The 27,027-nt window shown below is 42.8% G+C and overlaps 1 protein-coding gene across 1 annotated transcript; it reads right to left on the bottom strand.

Annotated features, from left to right (window-relative positions):
* Positions 1-27,027, bottom strand: TECTB (tectorin beta). Its single transcript, XM_069755928.1, has 10 exons — positions 26,838-27,027; positions 25,963-26,153; positions 24,238-24,380; positions 24,063-24,135; positions 17,237-17,340; positions 16,686-16,769; positions 12,747-12,909; positions 1,819-1,888; positions 1,186-1,218; positions 1-739 (listed from the first exon to the last, which is right to left on the bottom strand). Exons 1-10 carry the CDS (start codon positions 26,911-26,913, stop codon positions 687-689), a joined length of 990 nt encoding a protein of 329 aa, XP_069612029.1. The 5' UTR covers positions 26,914-27,027; the 3' UTR covers positions 1-686.

Here is a 27,027-nt window from a genome sequence, read left to right as displayed (position 1 = left end):
CCAGTAAGAAATCTCTTTTATGTATCTTTTGTCTTTTTCCACACACACTAACGATAAGGATTACAAGGATGAAAACGTCTATTTACAGTGTAAAGCACCATTGCGAATCAGTATAATCCGGGTTTATCTCATTATAGTTTACTTATTATATATTGAAAACGTTTTCCCACTTCCTAATGCAGATTGTGAAATATTCCCCATCGTTCTTAGGAGCTCTGCCTCCTGTCAGTGAATGGGAATATTCTGGATGAAGCCTGCAGGGACTTGATGTCTCACAAGTGACACAATTGTATCCAGTCCAGACAACAATCTGTGTGAGGGCCTCAGGGGATTGTCCAGACTGGATACAATTGTTACCTCTCAGCTGTGAGAACTATTTGCTTTTTATACCTAAACAAATGTTCCCTGAAGAAGAGATCTGGAAAATAGTAACAAAATACAACACAAGGTCGGTCAGAGATCTGCAGGAGCTGATGGCGAAGCTTTCTTCACATAGGACCGGAGATCCCTTTAAGAATCTGAATGTGGCGTCCAGCTTGATTGCTAATCAGATGTACAGGACGGGTTCCAGCTTCAGGTTCTGCGAAGCGGAGGCCAGTTTATTCCTGAGGGTGTGTGTATGACTGCGGCGGCCGAGGACGGCGGTGGCTTCGTGTCCTGGGACGTCGCCCTGCGGTTGGCTTCTTTTAGGTGAGCATCTTGTAGATTCCCATAGTCAGGAGCAGATGGTGGACGACCACTGGGGAGGGAACAGGCGAGAGATATCACCACTGTTATACAAGATTCCAGGCTCTGAGATACACGGCTCGTCTGATCTGAGCCTGGGAAAGCTGGGTGACACAACGTAACACACCAGTGTCCTGAGAGGATGTCACCAGATTTGTAGTCCAGTAGTGGTGATACCTCAGAGGTCACCTCATAAGCCCTTACACATAAGAAGAGAACCCCATAATAAAGGGGTAAATGCTAAATTATCGGGGGTGCATCCTCTGGGCAGGAGAGCAGAGTGCCGCTCTGGGGGTCTACTTTATATTAAGTAATGGTGTTTGAACTACGTTTAGCAGTGGGGGAGACACAAATCCAGGGTCCCCATGTCTGGAGATCAATGGGGCTTTCCTTCTTGAATGCCCCTTTAAGGTTGGGGTTTATGGAGTCAAATTTGGGGCCAGTTGTCATGAACTTTACCTGCAAGGCCGGGATAGCCGAAAGATGCCGAATCTATGGCAGAAGAGGAAAACAAGATTATTATACATGAGCCCAAAGTAGCAAAAAGGAAACATTGATATTCAATCGGTTTCAGGCTGGATTATAAATTCTATGGGGTAAGATCCGCTGGAAATGCAATATGACTAGTGATGAGCGAGTGTACTCGCTGATCGGGTTTTCCAGAACACGCTCGGGAGGTCTCCGAGTATTTATGACTGCTTGGAGATATAGTTTTCATCCCCGGCAGCTGGATGATTTACAGCTACTAGCCAGGCTGATTACATGTGAGGATTCCCTAGCAACCAGGCAACCCCCACATGTACTCAGGCTCTCTAGTAGCTGTAAATCATTCAGTTGGCGCAATGAAAACTTAATCTCCAAGCAGTCATAAATACTCGGAGACCACCCGAGCGTGCTCTGGAAAACCCAAGCAAAGAGTATACTCACTCATCACTAGCAGTTAAATGACAACCTGACATTTTGGACAAATGCAGCAAACTTAGACATGCAACTTTGAGTGATTGAAAAATCAGATGTGGATCCAAAAAAGGGAAAAGAATAAAAGAAAGACTACTACAGGTCAAGGAAAGCTCATATAGCGGGGATACGTACTCTGCAGTATAAATTCTGCCACTAAGACACCTCCTGTCTGCTCCTTCTGTTGTCTCCGTCTTCCACATGTCTGACAAAATAAAACAGATCATTAAAAATCTCTAAACAGAGATCTGCATATATGGATTCCTGTAGATACATATGATTCAGTCTACAGCAACAATTAGGGGGAGCTCCTCCGTGTGTACAGAAATACATAAGATCCTGTCTGCAGCCACCACTAGGGGGAGCTCCCTGTATACAGAGATACATACGATCCTGTCTGTAGTCACCACTAGGGGGAGCTCCCTGTATACAGAGATATATGATAAGATCCTGTCTGCAGCCACCACTAGGGGGAGCTCACTGTATACAGAGATACAAGATAAGATCCTGCCTGCAGCCACCACTAGGAGGAGCTCCCTGTATACAGAGATACATGATAAGATCCTGTCTGTAGTCACCACTAGGGGGAGCTCCCTGTATACAGAGATTCATGATAAGATCCTGTCTGCAGTCACCACTAGGGGGAGCTCCCTGTATACAGAGATACATGATAAGATCCTGTCTACAGCCACCACTAGGGGGAGCTCCCTGTATAAAGAGATACATGATAAGATCCTGTCTGCAGCCACCACTGGGGGGAGCTCCCTGTATACTAAGATACATGATAAGATCCTGTCTGCAGTCACCACTAGGGGGAGCTCCCTGTATGCAGAGATACATGATAAGATCCTGTCTGCAGTCACCACTAGGGGGAGCTCCCTGTATACAGAGATACATGATAAGATCCTGTCTGCAGCCACCACTAGGGGGAGCTCCCTGTATACAGAGACACATGATAAGATCCTGTCTGCAGCCACCACTAGGGGGAGCTCCCTGTATACAGAGATATGCAAGATTCTGTCTGCAGCCACCACTAAGTGGAGCTCCCTGTATACAGAGATACATACGATCCTGTCTGTAGTCACCACTAGGAGGAGCTCCCTGTATACAGAGATATATGATAAGATCCTGTCTGCAGCCACCACTAGGGGGAGCTCACTGTATACAGAGATACATGATAAGATCCTGTCTGCAGTCACCACTAGGGGGAGCTCCCTGTATACAGAGATACATGATAAGATCCTGTCTGCAGCCACCACTAGGGGGAGCTCCCTGTATACTAAGATACATGATAAGATCCTGTCTGCAGTCACCACTAGGGGGAGCTCCCTGTATGCAGAGATACATGATAAGATCCTGTCTGCAGTCACCACTAGGGGGAGCTCCCTGTATACAGAGATACATGATAAGATCCTGTCTGCAGCCACCACTAGGGGGAGCTCCCTGTATACAGAGATACATGATAAGATCCTGTCTGCAGCCACCACTAGGGGGAGCTCCCTGTATTCAGAGACACATGATAAGATCCTGTCTGCAGCCACCACCAGGGGGAGCTCCCTGTATACAGAGATATGTAAGATTCTGTCTGCAGCCACCACTAGGTGGAGCTCCCTGTATACAGAGATACATACGATCCTGTCTGTAGTCACCACTGGGGGGAGCTCCCTGTATACAGAGATATATGATAAGATCCTGTCTGCAGCCACCACTACGGGGAGCTCACTGTATACAGAGATACATGATAAGATCCTGCCTGCAGCCACCACTAGGAGGAGCTCCCTGTATACAGAGATACATGATAAGATCCTGTCTGTAGTCACCACTAGGGGGAGCTCCCTGTATACAGAGATACATACGATCCTGTCTGTAGTCACCACTAGGGGGAGCTCCCTGTATACAGAGATACATGATAAGATCCTGTCTGCAGCCACCACTAGGGGGAGCTCTCTGTATACAGAGATTCATGATAAGATCCTGTCTGCAGTCACCACTAGGGGGAGCTCCCTGTATACAGAGATACATGATAAGATCCTGTCTACAGCCACCACTAGGGGGAGCTCCCTGTATAAAGAGATACATGATAAGATCCTGTCTGCAGCCACCACTGGGGGGAGCTCCCTGTATACTAAGATACATGATAAGATCCTGTCTGCAGTCACCACTAGGGGGAGCTCCCTGTATGCAGAGATACATGATAAGATCCTGTCTGCAGTCACCACTAGGGGGAGCTCCCTGTATACAGAGATACATGATAAGATCCTGTCTGCAGCCACCACTAGGGGGAGCTCCCTGTATACAGAGACACATGATAAGATCCTGTCTGCAGCCACCACTAGGGGGAGCTCCCTGTATACAGAGATATGCAAGATTCTGTCTGCAGCCACCACTAAGTGGAGCTCCCTGTATACAGAGATACATACGATCCTGTCTGTAGTCACCACTAGGAGGAGCTCCCTGTATACAGAGATATATGATAAGATCCTGTCTGCAGCCACCACTAGGGGGAGCTCACTGTATACAGAGATACATGATAAGATCCTGTCTGCAGTCACCACTAGGGGGAGCTCCCTGTATACAGAGATACATGATAAGATCCTGTCTGCAGCCACCACTAGGGGGAGCTCCCTGTATACTAAGATACATGATAAGATCCTGTCTGCAGTCACCACTAGGGGGAGCTCCCTGTATGCAGAGATACATGATAAGATCCTGTCTGCAGTCACCACTAGGGGGAGCTCCCTGTATACAGAGATACATGATAAGATCCTGTCTGCAGCCACCACTAGGGGGAGCTCCCTGTATACAGAGATACATGATAAGATCCTGTCTGCAGCCACCACTAGGGGGAGCTCCCTGTATTCAGAGACACATGATAAGATCCTGTCTGCAGCCACCACCAGGGGGAGCTCCCTGTATACAGAGATATGTAAGATTCTGTCTGCAGCCACCACTAGGTGGAGCTCCCTGTATACAGAGATACATACGATCCTGTCTGTAGTCACCACTGGGGGGAGCTCCCTGTATACAGAGATATATGATAAGATCCTGTCTGCAGCCACCACTACGGGGAGCTCACTGTATACAGAGATACATGATAAGATCCTGCCTGCAGCCACCACTAGGAGGAGCTCCCTGTATACAGAGATACATGATAAGATCCTGTCTGTAGTCACCACTAGGGGGAGCTCCCTGTATACAGAGATACATACGATCCTGTCTGTAGTCACCACTAGGGGGAGCTCCCTGTATACAGAGATACATGATAAGATCCTGTCTGCAGCCACCACTAGGGGGAGCTCTCTGTATACAGAGATACATGATAAGATCCTGTCTGCAGCCACCACTAGGGGGAGCTCCCTGTATACAGAGATACATGATAAGATCCTGTCTACAGCCACCACTAGGGGGAGCTCCCTGTTTAAAGAGATACATGATAAGATCCTGTCTGCAGCCACCACTAGGGGGAGCTCCCTGTATACAGAGATACATGATAAGATCCTGTCTGCAGCCACCACTAGGGGGAGCTCCCTGTATACTAAGATACATGATAAGATCCTGTCTGCAGTCACCACTAGGGGGAGCTCCCTGTATGCAGAGATACATGATAAGATCCTGTCTGCAGTCACCACTAGGGGGAGCTCCCTGTATACAGAGATACATGATAAGATCCTGTCTGCAGCCACCACTAGGGGGAGCTCCCTGTATACAGAGATACATGATAAGATCCTGTCTGCAGCCACCACTAGGGGGAGCTCCCTGTATACAGAGATACATGATAAGATCCTGTCTGCAGCCACCACTAGGGGGAGCTCCCTGTATACAGAGACACATGATAAGATCCTGTCTGCAGCCACCACTAGGGGGAGCTCCCTGTATACAGAGATATGTAAGATTCTGTCTGCAGCCACCACTAGGTGGAGCTCCCGGTATACAGAGATACATGATAAGATCCAGTCTGCAGCCACCACTAGGGGGAGCTCCCTGTATACAGAGATACATGATAAGATTTCTGTCTGCAGTCACAACTAAGGGGAGCTCCCTGTGTACAGAAATACATGATAACATTTTGTCTGCAGCCACCACTAGGGGGAGCTCCCTGTATACAGAGATACATGATAAGATTATGTCTGCAGGCACCACTAGGGGGAGCTCCCTGTATACATAGATACATGATAAGATTCTGTCTGCAGACACCACTAGGGGGAGCTCCCTGTATACAGAGATACATGATAAGATCCTGTCTGCAGCCACCACTAGGGGGAGCTCCCTGTATACAGAGATACATGATAAGATTCTGTCTGCAGACACCACTAGGGGGAGCCCCTGTATACAGAGATACATGATAAGATTCTGTCTGCAGACACCACTAGGGGGAGCCCCTGTATACAGAGATACATGATAAGATTCTGTCTGCAGACACCACTAGGGGGAGCTCCCTGTATACAGAGATACATGATAAGATCCTGTCTGCAGCCACCACTAGGGGGAGCTCCCTGTATACAGAGATACATGATAAGATTCTGTCTGCAGACACCACTAGGGGGAGCTCCCTGTATACAGAGATACATGATAAGATCCTGTCTGCAGTCACAGCTAAGGGGAGCTCCCTGTGTACAGAAATACATGATAACATTTTGTCTGCAGCCACCACTAGGGGGAGCTCCATGTATACACAAATACATAAGATTCTGTCTGCAGCCACCACTAGGGGGAGCTCCCTGTATACAGAGATACATGATAAGATTCTGTCTGCAGACACCACTAGGGGGAGCTCCCTGTATACAGAGATACATGATAAGATCCTGTCTGCAGCCACCACTAGGGGGAGCTCCCTGTATACAGAGATACATGATAAGATCCTGTCTGCAGCGACCACTAGGGGGAGCTCCCTGTATACAGAGATACATGATAAGATCCTGTCTGCAGCCACCACTAGGGGGAGCTCCCTGTATACAGAGATACATGATAAGATCCTGTCTGCAGCCACCACTAGGGGGAGCTCCCTGTATACAGAGATACATGATAAGATCCTGTCTGCAGCCACCACTAAGGGGAGCTCCCTGTATACAGAGATACATGATAAGATCCTATCTGCAGCCACCACTAGGGGGAGCTCCCTGTATACAGAGACACATGATAAGATCGTGTCTGCAGCCACCACTAGGGAGAGCTCCCTGTATACAGAGATACATGATAAGATCCTGTCTGCAGCCACCACTAGGGGGAGCTCCCTGTATACAGAGATACATGATAAGATTCTGTCTGCAGACACCACTAGGGGGAGCTCCCTGTATACAGAGATACATGATAAGATCCTGTCTGCAGCCACCACTAGGGGGAGCTCCCTGTATACAGAGATACATGATAAGATCCTGTCTGCAGCCACCACTAGGGGGAGCTCCCTGTATACAGAGATACATGATAAGATCCTGTCTGCAGCCACCACTAGGGGGAGCTCCCTGTATACAGAGATACATGATAAGATTCTGTCTGCAGACACCACTAGGGGGAGCTCCCTGTATACAGAGATACATGATAAGATTCTGTCTGCAGACACCACTAGGGGGAGCTCCCTGTATACAGAGATACATGATAAGATCCTGTCTGCAGCCACCACTAGGGGGAGCTCCCTGTATACAGAGATACATGATAAGATCCTGTCTGCAGCCACCACTAAGGGGAGCTCCCTGTATACAGAGATACATGATAAGATCCTATCTGCAGCCACCACTAGGGGGAGCTCCCTGTATACAGAGACACATGATAAGATCGTGTCTGCAGCCACCACTAGGGAGAGCTCCCTGTATACAGAGATACATGATAAGATCCTGTCTGCAGCCACCACTAGGGGGAGCTCCCTGTATACAGAGATACATGATAAGATTCTGTCTGCAGACACCACTAGGGGGAGCTCCCTGTATACAGAGATACATGATAAGATTCTGTCTGCAGACACCACTAGGGGGAGCTCCCTGTATACAGAGATACATGATAAGATCCTGTCTGCAGCCACCACTAGGGGGAGCTCCCTGTATACAGAGATACATGATAAGATTCTGTCTGCAGCCACCACTAGGGGGAGCTCCCTGTATACAGAGATACATGATAAGATCCTGTCTGCAGCCACCACTAAGGGGAGCTCCCTGTATACAGAGATACATGATAAGATCCTATCTGCAGCCACCACTAGGGGGAGCTCCCTGTATACAGAGACACATGATAAGATCGTGTCTGCAGCCACCACTAGGGAGAGCTCCCTGTATACAGAGATACATGATAAGATCCTGTCTGCAGCCACCACTAGGGGGAGCTCCCTGTATACAGAGATACATGATAAGATTCTGTCTGCAGACACCACTAGGGGGAGCTCCCTGTATACAGAGATACATGATAAGATTCTGTCTGCAGACACCACTAGGGGGAGCTCCCTGTATACAGAGATACATGATAAGATCCTGTCTGCAGCCACCACTAGGGGGAGCTCCCTGTATACAGAGATACATGATAAGATCCTGTCTGCAGCCACCACTAAGGGGAGCTCCCTGTATACAGAGATACATGATAAGATCCTATCTGCAGCCACCACTAGGGGGAGCTCCCTGTATACAGAGACACATGATAAGATCGTGTCTGCAGCCACCACTAGGGAGAGCTCCCTGTATACAGAGATACATGATAAGATCCTGTCTGCAGCCACCACTAGGGGGAGCTCCCTGTATACAGAGATACATGATAAGATTCTGTCTGCAGACACCACTAGGGGGAGCTCCCTGTATACAGAGATACATGATAAGATTCTGTCTGCAGACACCACTAGGGGGAGCTCCCTGTATACAGAGATACATGATAAGATCCTGTCTGCAGCCACCACTAGGGGGAGCTCCCTGTATACAGAGACACATGATAAGATCCTGTCTGCAGCCACCACTAAGGGGAGCTCCCTGTATACAGAGATACATGATAAGATCCTGTCTGCAGCCACCACTAAGGGGAGCTCCCTGTATACAGAGATACATGATAAGATCCTATCTGCAGCCACCACTAAGGGGAGCTCCCTGTATACAGAGATACATGATAAGATCCTATCTGCAGCCACCACTAGGGGGAGCTCCCTGTATACAGAGACACATGATAAGATCGTGTCTGCAGCCACCACTAGGGAGAGCTCCCTGTATACAGAGATACATGATAAGATCCTGTCTGCAGCCACCACTAGGGGGAGCTCCCTGTATACAGAGATACATGATAAGATTCTGTCTGCAGCCACCACTAGGGGGAGCTCCCTGTATACAGAGATACATGATAAGATTCTGTCTGCAGCCACCACTAGGGGGGCTCCCTGTATACAGAGATACATGATAATATCCTGTCTGCAGCCACCACTAGGGGGAGCTCCCTGTATACAGAGATACGTAAGATTCTGTCTGCAGCCACCACTAGGGGGAGCTCCCTGTATACAGAGATACATGATAAGATCCTGTCTGCAGCCACCACTAGGGGGAGCTCCCTGTATACAGAGATACATGATAAGATCCTGTCTGCAGCCACCACTAGGGGGAGCTCCCTGTGTACAGAAATACATGATAACATTTTGTCTGCAGCCACCACTAGGGGGAGCTCCATGTATACACAAATACATAAGATTCTGTCTGCAGCCACCACTAGGGGGAGCTCCCTGTATACAGAGATCCATGATAAGATTCTGTCTGCAGCCACCACTAGGGGGAGCTCCCTGAATACAGAGATACATGATAAGATCCAGTCTGCAGTCACCACTAGGGGGAGCTCCCTGTATACACAGATACATGATAAGATCCTGTCTGCAGTCACCACTAGGGGGAGCTCCCTGTATACAGAGATACATGATAAGATTCTGTCTGCAGCCACCACTAGGGGGAGCTCCCTGTATACAGAGATACATGATAAGATCCTGTCTGCAGTCACCACTAGGGGGAGCTCCCTGTATACACAAATACATGATATGATCCTGTCTGCAGTCACCACTAGGGGGAGCTCCCTGTGTACAGAGATACATGATAAGATCCTGTCTGCAGCCACCACTAGGGGGAGCTCCCTGTATACAGAGATACATGAGAAGATCCTGTCTGCAGCCACCACTAGGGGGAGCTCCCTGTATACAGAGATACATGATAAGATCCTGTCTGCAAACACCACTAGGGGGAGCTCCCTGTATACAGAGGTACATGATAAGATCCTGTCTGCAGCCACCACTAGCTGGAGCTCCCTGTATACAGAGATACATGATAAGATCCTGTCTGCAGTCACCACTAGGGGGAGCTCCCTGTATACAGAGATACATGATAAGATTCTGTCTGCAGCCACCACTAGGGGGAGCTCCCTGTATACAGAGGTACATGATAAGATCCTGTCTGCAGCCACCACTAGGGGGAGCTCCCTGTATACAGAGGTACATGATAAGATCCTGTCTGCAGACACCACTAGGGGGAGCTCCCTGTATATAGAGATACACGATAAGATCTTGTCTGCAGTCACCACTAGGGGGAGCTCCTTGTTTACAGAGATACATGATAAGATTCTGTCTGCAACCACCACTAGGGGGAGCTCCCTGTATACAGAGATACATGATAAGATCCTGTCTGCAGACACCACTAGGGGGAGCTCCCTGTATACAGAGATACATGATAAGATTCTGTCTGCAACCACCACTAGGGGGAGCTCCCTGTATACAGAGATACATGATAAGATTTTGTCTGCAGCCACCACTAGGGGGAGCTCCCTGTATACAGAGATACATGATAAGATTCTGTCTGCAGCCACCACTAGGGGGAGCTCCCTGTATACAGAGATACATGATAAGATCCTGTCTGCAGCCACCACTAGGGGGAGCTCCCTGTATACAGAGATACATGATAAGATCCTGTCTGCAGCCACCACTAGGGGGAGCTCCCTGTATACAGAGATACATGATAAGATTCTGTCTGCAGCCACCACTAGGGGGAGCTCCCTGTTTACAGAGATACATGATAAGATCCTGTCTGCAGCCACCACTAGGGGGAGCTCCCTGTATACAGAGATACATGATAAGATTCTGTCTGCAGTCACCACTAGGGGAGCTCCCTGTATACAGAGATACATGATAAGATTCTGTCTGCAGCCACCACTAGGGGGAGCTCCCTGTATACAGAGATAAATGATAAGATCCTGTCTGCAGCCACCACTAGGGGGAGCTCCCTGTATACAGAGATACATGATAAGATCCTGTCTACAGTCACCACTAGGGGGAGCTCCCTCTATACAGAGATACATGATAAGATCCTGTCTGCAGTCACCACTAGGGGGAGCTCCCTGTATACAGAGATACATGATAAGATCCTGTCTGCAGCCACCACTAGGGGGAGCTCCCTGTATACAGAGATACATGATAAGATCCTGTCTGCAGCCACCACTAGGGGGAGCTCCCTGTATATAAATACAGTTGTTTTTTTTGTTTTTTTAAATACAGTTGTGGACAAAAGTTTACATACCCCAGCATAATTTTTGCTTTCTTTGCCTTTTTTCAGAGAATATGAAATGTGACACCAAAACTTTTTCTGCACTCATGGTTAGTGGTTGATTGAAGCCATTTATAGTCTACTGTGTTTTCTCTCTTTAAATCATAATGACCTCCCAAAACATCCAAATTACCCTGATCAAAAATTTACATTCCCTGGTGATTTTGGCCGATAACATGCATAGAAGTTGAGACAAATGGGTTTGAATGGCTAGTAAAGGGAACATCCTCACCTGTGACCTGTGGCAAATGCCATGAATATTGTTCGGGATGCAATGAAAAACCCACAAATAACATTAGCTGAAATACAGGACTCTCTGAAAACTAGCGGTGTGGACAATAAGGAGGCACGTGAAGAAAAATGGGCTGCATGATTGAGTCGCCAGAAGAAAGCCATTACATCCTCTTGGATGTTTTGGGTTGTCATTAGAAAACACAGTAGTCTCTCAATAAATGGCTTCACCCAACCACTAACCATGAGTGGAGAAAACGTTTTGGTGTTACCATTCATATTCTCTGAAAAAAGGCCAAGAAAGCAAAAATTCTGCCGGGGTATGTAAACTTTTGAGCACGAATCTACATGATAAGATTCTGTTTGCAGCCACCACTAGGGGGAGTGTTGTGAGTTCTGTTTTTGGGCTCCCTCTGGTGGTTACTGATGGTACTGGGTGACTTGTGTTCTCTGCGGTCTCTGGTGTCCACCTGTTCCATCAGGTTATGGGAGTTTCCTATTTAACCTGGCTTTTTTGTCATTTCCTCGCCGGCTATCAATGTAATCAGCGTGTCTTTTTACCTCTGCTCCCTGCGTCTGTTATCTTCAGGACAAGCTAAGTTTTGATTTTCCTGTTCCACGTTTTGCTTAATTTTTGTCTTAGTCCAGCTTGCAGATATGTGATTCCTTGCTGCTGGTTGCTCTAGTGGGCTGAAATTACTCTTCATGTTCCATGAGTTGGCACATGAGTTCAAGTAATTTCAGGATGGTTTTTTGAAGGGTTTTTCGCTGACCGCGCAGTTTACTTTTGTATCCTCTGCTATCTAGCTTTAGTGGGCCTCATTTTTGCTGATTCTATTTTCATAACTACGTATGTGCTTTCCTCTCATTTCACCGTTATTACATGTGGGGGGCTGCTATTTCTGTGGGGTGTTTCTCTGGAGGCAAGTGAGGTCTGTGTTTCTTCTTATAGGGGAAGTTAATCCTTCGGCTGGCGCGAGACGTCTAGGAATCATCGTAGGCACGTTCCCCGGCTACTGCTAGTTGTGTGTTTAGGTTCAGGATCGCGGTCAGCTCAGGTTCCATCACCCTAGAGCTTGTTTTGTTTTTGTGCTTGTCCTTTTGTGATCCCCTGCCATTGGGATCATGACAGGGGATCTCTGCGAATACCAAGATTTATGGAAGGATCATATGTTACATTTTAATTTTAGAAGATTCCAAGCTCATCCGTCATCCGTATCTCACCTAGGGGTCATAACAAGTGTCAGATAAGGAAATGACTTGAAATTCCTAAAATAGTAGGAATAGTTATTTTCTTACCACAGGGCAGGAGAACTTCTCACTGTCACAAAGATATGTCTCACAATGCAGCCAGACTTTGGATAATTTGGGGACGTTCTGGAAGCGGAAGGCATTAAACTGGAAAGTTGCACGGCTGTTCTTCCCATTTTCATGCACAATAATTGTATCATCTGATGGACACCTGCACACATCGAATATATGGAGAATCCGTCAACACCAGACACAAATATGTGTAAGCAATCAAATACTAGAAATTATATGGGAAATTGTACAATAATGAAAAGTGCACAGCAATAATAGAAGGTAAATTACAGATAGAATGATTCTGAACTTGGCCATAACAATATTATATATATTATATTATATAAGAATAGCAATATTCTTGTATACAGGGGCAGTATTATAGTAGTTATATTCTTATACATAGGGGCAGTATTATAGTAGTTATATTCTTGTACATAGGAACAGTATTATAGTAGTTATATTCTTGTACATAGGGGGCAGTATTATAGTAGTTATATTCTTGTAAATAGGGGCAGTATTATAGTATTTATATTCTTGTACATAGGAGCAGTATTATAGTAGTGATATTCTTGTACATAGGGGCAGTATTATAGTAGTTATATTCATGTACATAGGGGCAGTATTATAGTAGTTATATTCTATATTCAACCGTTACACCGATGCCTCTACCTTGTGCCAGTCATTACACTGGCTACCCATCCACTCCAGAATCCAGTACAAAACTACTACCGTCATCCACAAAGCACTCCATGGCTCTGCACCACCCTACATCTCCTCTCTGGTCTCAGTCTACCACCCTACCCGTGCCCTCCGCTCCGCTAATGACCTCAGGTTAGCATCCTCAATAATCAGAACCTCCCACTCCCGTCTCCAAGACTTTACACGTGCTGCGCCGATTCTTTGGAATGCACTACCTAGGTTAATACGATTAATCCCCAATCCCCACAGTTTTAAGCGTACCCTAAAAACTCATTTGTTCAGACTGGCCTACCGCCTCAATGTATTAACCTAACGATCCCTGTGTGGCCTATTTATATTAAAAAAAAAGAAAAACAATCAGGTTCCTCGCATCATGTTCTCATTCACTTTATGCAGTTAATAGCCCTCTGTGTCTGTACGCTACATACTTAGGCAGTTAACTGGTTCATGCAGCTTTACATGAACACCCGAGCCTTACACTATGGCCGGTCCGAATAACTATAGCAATTGTTACCATCCACCTCTCGTGTCTCCCCTTTTCCTCATAGTTTGTAAGCTTGCGAGCAGCACGGCACTCATTCCTCCTGGTATCTATTTTGAACTGTGATTTCTGTTATGCTGTAATGTCTATTGTCTGTACAAGTCCCCTCTATAATTTGTAAAGCGCTGCGGAATATGTTGGCGCTATATAAATAAAAATTATTATTATTATTATTATTATTATTCTTGTACATAGGGGCAGTATTATAGTAGTTATATTCTTGTACATAGGGGCAGTATTATAGTAGTTATATTCTTGAACATAGGAGCAGTATTATAGTAGTTATATTCTTGTACATAGAGGCAGTATTATAGTAGTTATATTCTTGTACATAGGGGCAGTATTATAGTAGTTATATTCTTGTACATAGGGGCAGTATTATAGTAGTTATATTCTTGTACATAGGGGCGGTATTATAGTAGTTATATTCTTGTACATAGGGGCGGTATTATAGTAGTTATATTCTTGTACATAGGAGCAGTATTATAGTAGTTATATTCTTGTACGTAGGGGCAGTATTATAGTAGTTATATTCCTGTACATAGGAGCAGTATAATAGTAGTTATATTCCTGTACATAGGAGCAGTATAATAGTAGTTATATTCCTGTACATAGGAGCAGTATTATAGTAGTTATATTCTTGTACATAGAGGCAGTATTATAGTAGTTATATTCTTGTACATAGGGGCAGTATTATAGTAGTTATATTCTTGTACATAGAGGCAGTATTATAGTAGTTATATTCTTGTACATAGGGGCAGTATTATAGTAGTTATATTCCTGTACATAGGAGCAGTATTATAGTAGTTATATTCCTGTACATAGGAGCAGTATTATAGTAGTTATATTCTTGCACATAGAGGCAGTATTATAGTAGTTATATTCCTGTACATAGGAGCAGTATTACAGTAGTTATATTCCTGTACATAGGAGCAGTATTATAGTAGTTATATTCCTGTACATAGGAGCAGTATTATAGTAGTTATATCTTGTACATAGGAGCAGGATTATAGTAGTTATATTCTTGTACATAGGGGCAGTATTATAGTAGTTATATTCTTGTACATAGGGAGCAGTATTATAGTAGTTATATTCTTGTACATAGGAGCAGTATTATAGTAGTTATATCTTGTACATAGGAGCAGGATTATAGTAGTTATATTCTTGTACATAGGGGCAGTATTATAGTAGTTATATTCTTGTACATAGGGAGCAGTATTATAGTAGTTATATTCTTGTACATAGGAGCAGTATTATAGTAGTTATATCTTGTACATAGGAGCAGGATTATAGTAGTTATATTCTTGTACATAGGAGCAGTATTATAATAGTTATATTCTTGTACATTGGAGCAGTATTATAGTAGTTATATACTTGTACATAGGGGCAGTATTATTGTAGTTATATTCTTGTACATAGGAGCAGTATTATAGTAGTTATATTCTTGTACATAGGAGCAGTATTATAGTAGTTATATTCTTGTACATAGGGGCAGTATTATAATAGTTATATTCTTTTACATAGGGAGCAGTATTATTGTAGTTATATTCTTGTACATAGGGGCAGTATTATAGTAGTTATATTCTTGTACATAGGAGCAGTATTATAGTAGTTATATTCTTGTACATAGGGGCAGTATTATAGTAGTTATATACTTGTACATAGGGGCAGTATTATTGTAGTTATATTCTTGTACATAGGAGCAGTATTATAGTAGTTATATTCTTGTACATAGGGGCAGTATTATAGTAGTTATATTCTTGTACATTGGAGCAGTATTATAGTAGTTATATTATTGTACATAGGGGCAGTATTATAGTAGTTATATTCTTGTACATAGGAGCAGTATTATAATAGTTATATTCTTGTACATTGGAGCAGTATTATAGTAGTTATATACTTGTACATAGGGGCAGTATTATTGTAGTTATATTCTTGTACATAGGAGCAGTATTATAGTAGTTATATTCTTGTACATAGGGGCAGTATTATAGTAGTTATATTCTTGTACATAGGGGCAGTATTATAATAGTTATATTCTTTTACATAGGGAGCAGTATTACAGTAGTTATATTCTTGTACATATGGAGCAGTATTATAGTAGTTATATTCTTGTACATAGAAGCAGTATTATAGTAGTTATATTCTTGTACATAGGAGCAGTATTATAGTAGTTATATTCTTGTACATAGAAGCAGTATTATAGTAGTTATATTCTTGTACATAGGAGCAGTATTATAGTAGTTATATTCTTGTACATAGGGGCAGTATTATAGTAGTTATATTCTTGTACATAGGGGCAGTATTATAGTAGTTATATTCTTGTACATAGGGGCAGTATTATAGTAGTTATATTCTTGTATATAGGAGCAGTATTATAGTGGTTATATTCTTGTACATAGGAGCAGTATTACAGTAGTTATATTCTTGCATAAAGGAGCAGTATTATAGTAGTTATATTCTTGTACTTAGGAGCAGTATTATAGTATAGTAGTTATATTTTTCTACCTACAGGACAGTTATATGCTTATAGTTTTCTATCTATCATAGTCAAAATCTTTTGGCTGATCAGTATGCTTAGCAGAGCATTAATGTATATATATCATGATGAAAATATGAGCAATACATACGGTATTTGGTTCTTGCATGTTTTCAGGTGTTATACATGACATGCTATTTGTTTTGCGTCTTACCCCTTGCTTATTAGTTGCCATTGAATGTGATATGCATAGTCAGCAGATGGAGTGGCCCAGCAATAGTTCAGAACAACTTTAAATCTACATCACATAAAGAGAAAACATGATGAGTAAAGTCTCCTTTCTGCAGAAGTAAGGTCTTTTTTTTTTTTTTTTTTACCATTTTCCACAATTTTTTTTGTAAATTCTGAAAACATAAAAGCATGGCAGCAATATATAGTGCAAAGAATATTCTGCCATACTGTAAGTAGGCCACATAATGCTGCCGTAAAATGAGAAAATCATGTGCAGTGTGTGTCCAATAAAAACTTCAGCCATATCATTTCAACATATAATTAGTTTCTCAAATAATACCACAATTTACCACTGAAAAATCTGTGTGATCTTGGACCCTGCAGTGCTGTGCAGTGTACACCCCCCATAGTGTCCTTGCCAAGAATACACTACCTGTAATGTAAAGCTTTCCCTGCCCCCTCCTGGCATTACATTGACGTTGCTCTACACAGTTTATTTCAGCACATAAATCGATTTTGCTCTTTTTTTTGTACCTGTTGCTAATTCCTTTGGCTTCAACCCCAGCAAATAGATCTGATCCAATATCTGATGTGTCCACCACGAATGGGGCTTCTTTTTGGGTTGAAAACTTGGCATTCTTTCCAAACAGAAAAATTCAACAGAAATAACCAGTAACACAAGACAAATAAAAATGAATGGAATTATCTACATAGTAGAGGAGGATTGTAACTTGACAAAAAAATTACAATTTACGATGACATGTAAACATTTGTGCACCCCTGGTCAAAATTCCTGTTATTGTGAATACTTAAGCAAGTTGAAGATAAAATGATCTCTAAACGGCCTAAAGTTAAAGATGACACATTTCCTCTGGATTTTAGGCAAAAAGTATTTATATTTTTATCTTTTACATAATTATAAAAGGAAAAATGGACCGATGCAAATGTTTGGGCACCCTTGGAGATCACATAACTTTGACCAAGGTTTCAGACCTTAATTAGCCTGCTAGGGTTATGGTTTGTTCACTATCCTCGTTAGGAAAGGCCGGGTGATGTAAATCTCTAAAGCTTTATACAAACCCAGCCTCCTCTCACTTTGTGCCAAAATTCTTCAGCCATGGGTTCTTCTAAGCTGCTGCCTAGAACTCTGAAAATTAAAATGGTGGAGGCCCACAAAGCATGAGAAGGCTACAAGAAGATAGCAAAGCATCCCCAGGTTTCCTTTTCCTCAGTGCAAAATGTAATTAAGAAATGGCCACTACCAAGAAGAGAGGAGGTCAAGATAAGGTCTGGAAGACCAAGCAAAATTTCAGTGAGAGCTGCTCAAAAGATTGCAAGGGAGGCAAATCAGAACCCCCGCTTGACTGCAAAATACCTTCAGAAAGATTTAACAGACTCTGGAGTTGTGGTACATTGTTCTACTGTTCACAGACACCTGCACAAATATGACCTTCAAGGAAGAGACATCAAAAGAAAACCTCTCCTGCGTCCTCACCATAAAATTCAGCGTCAGAAGTATGCTAAAGAACACCTAAACAAGCCTTATGCATTTTGGAAACAATTCCTGTGGACCGATGAGGATAAAATAGAACTTTTTTGGCCACAATGATCACAGAAATGTGTGGAGAGAAAAGAGCACAGAATTTCAGGAAAAGAACATCTCGCCCACTATTAAGCATGGGTGTGGATCAATCTTGCTTTGAGGTTGTGTTGCAGCCAATGGCACAGGGAACATTTTACTGGTAGAGGAAAGAATGGATTCGATGAAATTTCAATTTCAACAAATTCTTGATGCAAACATAAGACCATCTGTAAAAGAAGCTGAAGATGAGAAGAGGAAGAGGATGGCTTCTACAAATGGATAGTGATCCTAAACTCACGTCACAGTCCACAATACACGAACTCGAAAGGCGCAAGCTGAAGGTTTTACAATGGCCCTCACAGTCCCCTGATCTGATCATCATTGAAAATCTGTGGCAAGACCTCAAAATAGCAGATAATGCACGATGCCCCAGGAATCTCACAGAACTGGAGGAATATTCAAAGGAAGAATGGAGGAAAATCCCTCAAACAAGAATTGAAAGATACTTGTCTGGCTGCAAAAAGCGTTTACAAGCTGTGATACTTGCAAAAGGGAGCGCTGCTAGGTACTAACCATGCAGGGTGCCCACAATTTTGCATAGGCCAATTTTCCTTTTTTCTAATATTTAAAATATAAAAGATTACCGGTACATTTTTTTTGCTAAAATACAAAGGAAACGTGTCATGTTTAACTTTAGGCCTTTTAGAAATAATTTAATCTTCAACTTGCTTAACTGTTAACCAGAACAGTAATGTTGACCAGGGGTGCCCAAACGTTTACATGCCACTGTATATATGTAGTTTTTTTTATTGCCCTACAATAAGACGCTTTAGAGGGACACCATGTTTAAGATGGGGGACTGTCCTTCTAAGACCATTTACAGAACATCGTTGAAGACTTTGTATACATTTGTGACTTTTTTTACTCCATGTATATGCATCCAAATAAAAAAACATTTATGTAGGAATTTTTAGCTGGAACTAATCTTCTCTTCTGTGGTCGGAGAACAAATGTATTTCTGGTCTACAATAGTCAACATCTTTAAAAGTTTGAGTTATGTTATTCATCCTTTTACCTCTCACCTTTATATTTCTTGTCACTTTTCAGAACTATTGAGGCAGATATGAAATGTGTCTAAAACACATCATACATTAGGCACATTCCATATAGTCATTCTGGGAATTTGCCTAGATTTTAGGCCATAGAATATCTACCATTCTGATTTTTCCAAGAGACTATGCCAAAGGTCTCCAGAACAAGTGTTTAATGAAAAGGCATGAATTGCCAAACTATCTATTTGGTGTTGGATGGTGTGGATGTTTTTGAATAATTTTAACTCTTGAAAAATGTCATTTGGTTCAGCAGACGTGACATGGTGGATTAGTGTTTCCAGGATTAGAAAACTTGGTGGCATCCTTCAAAAACAGTGCTACATCTGTCCATAGGACCATGGTCCTGAGGAAGGGGTGACTGAGCCAGAGACCAAGAGCCTGGGGAAAGGGGCAACTGAAGCAGAAGCCAAGATCTAGGGTAAGGGGCAACAGAGCCAAAGACTAAGAACTTGGGGAAGTGATGACTGGTCCAGAGACCATAATGCAGGGGAAGAGGGATCTAAGTCAAATACCAAGATCCAGGAGTAGGGGAACTAAGCCACACACCAAGATCCAGGGCTAGGGGCAACTGAGCCAGAGACCAAGATCCAGGGAAATGGGCAAATGATACATACACCAAGATCCAAAGGAAGGGGTGACTGATCTAGAGACCACAATCCAGTGTAAAGGGCAACCAAGCCAGAGGGCAATATGAATGGGACGAGCCAACGCAGACAGAAACTAAGATCTAGGAGAAGGGCCAATGCAGCCAGAAACTAAAATCCAGGGGAAGGGCCAACTGAGCCAGAAACCAATATCCAGGGGAAGGGCCAACCGAGCAGAAACCAAGATCCAGGGGAAGGGCCAACTGAGCCAGAAACCAAGATCGTGGAGAAGGGCCAACTGAGACAGAAACTAAGATCCAAGGAAAGAGCCAACATAGCCAGAAACTAAATCCAGGGGAAGGGCCAACTGAGGTCAGAAACCAAAATCCAGGGAAAGGGCCAACTGAGACAGAAATCAAAGACCCAGGGGAAGGACCAACTGAGCCAGAAACCAAGATTCAGAGGAATAGGCAAATTATGCATAGGCCAAGATCTAAGGGAAGGGGTGACTGTTCTAGAGAGCACAATCCAGTGTAAGGGGCAACTAAACCAGAGGCCAATATCCATGGGAAGGCCCAACTGAGCTAGAATCCAAGATCCAGGGGAAGGGCCAACTGAGCCAGAAACTAAAATCCAGGGAAAGGGCCAACTGAGCCAGAAACCAACACCCAGTGGAAGGACCAACTGAGCCAGAAACTAAAATCCAGTGGAAGGACCAACTGAGCTAGAAACTAAGATCCAGTGGAAGGACCAACTGAGCTAGAAACTAAGATCCAGTGGAAGGACCAACTGAGCTAGAAACTAAGATCCAGTGGAAGGGCCAACTGAGCTAGAAACTAAGATCCAGTGGAAGGACCAACTGAGCAAGAAACTAAGATCCAGTGGAAGGACCAACTGAGCTAGAAACTAAGATCCAGTGGAAGGACCAACTGAGCTAGAAACCAATTTCCAGGGGAAGGGCCAACTGAGCCAGAAACTATAATCCCGGGGAAGGGCCAACTGAACCAGAGACCGAGATTAAGTAACATTGCAACTCAAATCTATCCACTTCAATAAAGCAGAGCAGACATCTCAGACAGAACCTATGGAGAGATGTGAAGAAAGCAGCCATGTTTTTCAAATCTTTGACACCCTTTTTGATGTTCATTTTTTGTTAGAAACTTTCATTGAAAACTAGGTGATTGCAGTTTATCCCGAGGCTAAGAATCCAATTAGCAGCTGTAACCTGCGGTGAACTAGGCAGAAGCTGCGACTCAAGGAGAAGTCATTATTATGGGGGACTTCAACTACCCTGAAATAGATTGGGGAATAGAAACCTGCAGTTCCAGCAAAGGTAATCAGTTTTTGACAATTATGAGAGACAATTACCTTTCACAACTGGTTCAGGACCCAACAAGAAGGGGGGCACTGCTAGACCTAATATTAACCAACAGGCCAGACCGCATATCAAATATAAGGGTTGGGGGTCACTTGAGAAATAGCGATCACAAAATAATAAGTTTTCAAGTATCCTTTAAAAAGATGTGTAGTAGAGGGGTTACAAGGACACTAAACTTCAGGAGGGCAAATTTCCAACGGATGAGAGAGGATCTTGGTGCAATTAACTGGGACGATATCCTGAGACACAAAAATACACAAAGAAAATGGGAGACGTTTATTAGCATCCTGGATAGGACCTGTGCACAGTATATACCGTATGGGAATAAACATACTAGAAATAGGAGGAAACCAATATGGCTAAATAGAGCTGTAAGGGGCGCAATAAGTGACAAAAAGAAAGCATTTAGAGAATTAAAGGAAGTAGGTAGTGAGGAGGCATTAAATAAATACAGAAAATTAAATAAATTCTGTAAAAAGCAAATCAAGGCAGCAAAGATTGAGACAGAGAGACTCATTGCCAGAGAGAGTAAAAATAATCCTAAAATATTCTTTAACTACATAAATAGTAAGAAACTAAAAAATGATAGTGTTGGCCCCCTTAAAAATAGTCTGGGTGAGATGGTGGATGAGGATGAGGAAAAAGCCAATATGCTAAATGACTTTTTTTCATCAGTATTTACACAAGAAAATCCCATGGCAGACAAAATGTCTAGTGATAAAAATTCCCAATTAAATGTCACCTGCTTAACCCAGCAGGAAGTGCGGCGGCGTCTAAAAATCACTAAAATTGACAAATCTCCGGGCCCGGATGGGATACACCCTCGAGTACTGCAGGAATTAAGTACAGTCATTGATAGACCATTATTTTTAATCTTTAAAGACTCCATAATAACAGGGTCTGTGCCACAGGACTGGCGTATAGCAAATGTGGTGCCAATATTCAAAAAGGGGACAAAAACTGAACTCGGAAATTATAGGCCAGTAAGCTTAACCTCTACTGTGGGTAAAATACTGGAGGGCATTCTAAGGGATGCTATACTGGAGTATCTGAAGAGGAATAACCTCATGACCCAGTATCAGCACGGGTTTACTAGGGACCGTTCATGTCAGACTAATTTGATCAGTTTCTATGAAGAGGTAAGTTCCAGATTGGACCAAGGGAACCCAGTGGATGTAGTGTATATGGACTTTTCAAAAGCTTTTGATACGGTGCCACACAAAAGGTTGATACATAAAATGAGAATAATGGGGATAGGGGAAAATATGTGCAAGTGGGTTGAGAGCTGGCTCAGGGATAGGAAACAAAGGGTGGTTATTAATGGAGCACACTCGGACTGGGTAGCGGTTAGCAGTGGGGTACCACAGGGGTCAGTATTGGGCCCTCTTCTTTTTAACATATTTATTAATGACCTTGTAGGGGGCATTCAGAGTAGAATTTCAATATTTGCAGATGACACTAAACTCTGCAGGGTAATCAATACAGAGGAGGACAATTTTATATTACAGGATGATTTATGTAAACTAGAAGCTTGAGCTGATAAATGGCAAATGAGCTTTAATGGGGATAAATGTAAGGTCATGCACTTGGGTAGAAGTAATAAGATGTATAATTATGTGCTTAATTCTAAAACTCTGGGCAAAACCGTCAATGAAAAAGACCTGGGTGTATGGGTTGATGACAAACTTAAATTCAGTGGCCAGTGTCAGGCAGCTGCTACAAAGGCAAATAAAATAATGGGATGCATTAAAAGAGGCATAGATGCTCATGAGGAGAACATAATTTTACCTCTATACAAGTCACTAGTTCGACCACACTTAGAATACTGTGCACAGTTCTGGTCTCCGGTGTTTAAGAAAGACATAGCTGAACTGGAGCGGGTGCAGAGAAGAGCGACCAAGGTTATTAGAGGACTGGGGGGTCTGCAATACCAAGATAGGTTATTACACTTGGGGCTATTTAGTTTGGAAAAACGAAGACTAAGGGGTGATCTTATTTTAATGTATAAATATATGAGGGGACAGTACAAAGACCTTTCTGATGATCTTTTAAATCATAGACCTGAAACAGGGACAAGGGGGCATCCTCTGCGGTTGGAGGAAAAAAGGTTTAAGCATAATAACAGACGCGGATTCTTTACTGTAAGAGCAGTGAGACTATGGAACTCTCTGCCGTATGATGTTGTAATGAGTGATTCATTACTTAAATTTAAGAGGGGACTGGATACCTTTCTGGAAAAGTATAATGTTACAGGGTATATACACTAGATTCCTTGATAGGGCGTTGATCCAGGGAACTAGTCTGATTGCCGTATGTGGAGTCGGGAAGGAATTTTTTTCCCCAATGTGGAGCTTACTCTTTGCACATGGGTTTTTTTTGCCTTCCTCTGGATCAACATGTTAGGTTAGGCTATGGGTTGAACTAGATGGACATATAGTCTTCCTTCAACCTTAATGACTATGTAACTATGAAAGTGTGCAATTTCTCTGCAGTTCCCCCACAGGAGAAAAGTTGCATTACATTTTCCAATTAATAGCAATAAAGCGTTGAGCAGAGACTCTTTGTGTAGCCATTTCTGCTCTACAAAGGACCACCAATGATTTTACAAATAAAACACACCATTAAAAAATAAATGCCCGGCATAAACCAAGGAAAAAGAAATGATGTGGTTGGAGGAGAAGAGAGGGACGTTTGAAAGACTCACAGAGTAGAAATTGAGGGACAATGTGCTTTCAAATGATCCCGAACTCCCATTCTTCACATGGACTGTGGCTACTCTAGAAGAAGGAAAAAAATATGTAAGACTGAAACATACATGAGTGGAAGACGCCTGGGGGATTAATACTGGAAATGTGGCAGCAGCTGAGGAACAAACGTACCTTTGGTCAAAGGCAGCATGGCTGACCAAGTAATTGGACTGATAAGTGCAGGTAAAAGTGTAATTCACCGGCTGGCTTTTGACGATCAGGGTGCTGTCATTGGAAACTATCGAGTTGTAAAAATGGTAGATTGGGTTCTTGAACTGGAAGAAAGATCAAAGTCACTTACTGGTTGGTTCTTATATAGTAGAATATTCAGTTATGAACATGTTTAACAACACTTTACAATATCTCCTTGCATGTTCCGGTACTTTGGTGTAAATATATGTTACATGACCAAAAATATGTAGACGTCCCTGACCAAATGATTGTTAGATATTTCATATCGAATTTATGGTAATTAATATGGAATGTGATCGCCTTCGTGGCTTTATCACGACTCCTTGAAGTCATCCAAGTTCCTCCACAATAAATTAGTCACCAGTCACCACATGTATTTATGGAGCTTTGTGCCGGTGGGTAGCGTTGTTAGCTGTTCACTTGGTGAGCTGAATTCCATAAGCTGTATATCAGGGTGAATAGCACATACTGGAGGCATTAATACAGGGGATCTCAATTTGCTGGACGGCATGGGTATCAGTGACAACTAAGACAACAGAGCGTGCGGTACAGCAGATGGGCAAGCAGGGCTGGAAGCACTAGATGCAGCTGGACCACATGTGCCGACTGAATAGGAACAGGGGAGATGTTTAGGTATCTTGCTTGCTAAGGTGCAGTTGCACACTGGAATAACAGATGTACAGGGAAACTAGTAACTTGCTTGCAGAGATTTGTTTACTCACAGGAACAACATAGTAGCCAAAGTGGAAAGTATCATGAAAGAAGAGACAAGCTTGTTAGTATAATGTTATACAGTAGAACCGAGAGTACAGCAGCCCAAGAATTGTTGGAATGAGCTTAGCAGCATAAACTGGTTGCTGGATTGTAGACAGGAGTAGCTGGGAAGATGATTAGACCATTGTCGGCAGCAGAGCCTAAAGGAAGATGAGGCTAACTCCAGGAAAAGTATGTGGCAGCAGGGTGCCATGCTTCCTGAACGCTAAGGCAGGGGAAGGTGCCTGAGCTGGTCCTTAAAGACTTTACATGATGACATCGATAGTGCTACCACAATAACCGAGACTACCATAGAGACAAGAAGCAAAACCCGGCACTAGAGCCAGGACAGCTGAGCAAAACATTAAGAGTGTCAGTTTATCAAAGTGTGTTAACATTACCCTTCACTGGAAAAGGGACCAAAACACTGAAAAATGACCCAACAACTATTGCAATATTTCTCCTCTTCAACTACATTTTAAATCAGGCACAATACATTCTGGATCGGCGGTAATTCTCCGGACACCCCCCAAACCAGTATTCATCTGTTCGATAGCGAGATGCGATTAATCACTGAAGAAAAGAGGTCTCCACTGCTCTGGAGTTCAATAACAACATGCTTTACACCATTCAGCTGACACCTGGCACCTTGCGCAGGCGTGTACTTCGGAGGGCACAGCATGAACTTCAACCCAATATTGCAGCCAGCATGCAGCCAGCGGGTAAGGAAAGGGTGAATCAAACACCCGAAAATCCCACCCATATGACCGAAAATTCAGGTGACAGGTTCCCTTTAAAACTGTTTGAATCAAATTTAGATTAAAAAAATTCTAATTCATTTTTGAAAAATCTTTAAAAAAAATAATGAATTTATCAAATTAAAGAATTTATGAATAAAAAAATATCACTCACATCAGATTGTGTTCCACAATAGGATTTGTTCCTTGGAGATAAATCAGGAATGGTGAATTGATAATAACCAGACTCGATAATTCCATTATAACACACCCCGCCGAGCGCCAGCTGGTTGATCTCCCATCCGTACGGGCACTCAGGAATTTTAGCCACAATAGATTTAGGATAACAATGAACAATAATCACATCTGGAAGACAAACGGTGACAAAATGGGATTATCCCTAATTCACTAAATATAAACTAAAATGATTTTTATATTATAGAGTATTTTGTATTATTTTGGCATTTTTGTGATATTTATTGATAATACTAACAATCAAATATAAATCGAAAAGGAATTGGGAAGTGTAAAAAGAATACTGGAATATTATAAATTTAATGGCCCCTTTGAAGAATTCCATTTTCATGCAGTTTTTCTTTGTCTTTCAAATAATCCCAGATTAGCTAATAACTAATCTATACTGTATCATATAAATGCAGCAACAAAGGGTATGAAAAAATCAAATGATTGGCGTAACAGAAGAAATTGAACTGGACTTTAAGAGCTTGTTCACACATAACATTTTTATGTGTTTTGTTTTTGTGAAAAAGAAGATGCATTTTTGGGGAACAGCAAAACTGAGATTTCTAAAACTTCATTCAGAAGGTTCGTATCTTTCCTTTAGTTTTCAGACCTGTTTAAAAAAAACTCAGCACGTTAATTATTTCACTGGTTTTATTTCAATTTTTCCCCTATCATTATAGCTTAGCGCCAAAAAAATCATTAAATAATGCCTGTAACTTCCACTGCGATTGTTACGTTTTTTTCTGCAGAAAAAAACCTCATAAAAACCTGTAGATGTGAACATACTCTAAGGTACCTGGTACTTGCCTGCTTTATTGGGAACACACTTTCCTGCAGAGCTTGCAATCAGGACAGAGAAGGTAGTGAGAGTAAAAAGCAACATTTCGTCAAGATTGATTTACAAAACAAAAAACTATCAAGCGAGAATCCAGGAGGCAAAGAAGTCTCCGGGGTCTCACAAAGCAAGGACCACCAGCTGGGATATCGCCATCTCTTC

Source organism: Ranitomeya imitator, chromosome 2 (assembly GCF_032444005.1).
Source record: "Ranitomeya imitator isolate aRanImi1 chromosome 2, aRanImi1.pri, whole genome shotgun sequence".
NCBI lineage: Eukaryota > Metazoa > Chordata > Amphibia > Anura > Dendrobatidae > Ranitomeya > Ranitomeya imitator.
This window is presented reverse-complemented; position numbering and strand designations above follow the sequence as displayed.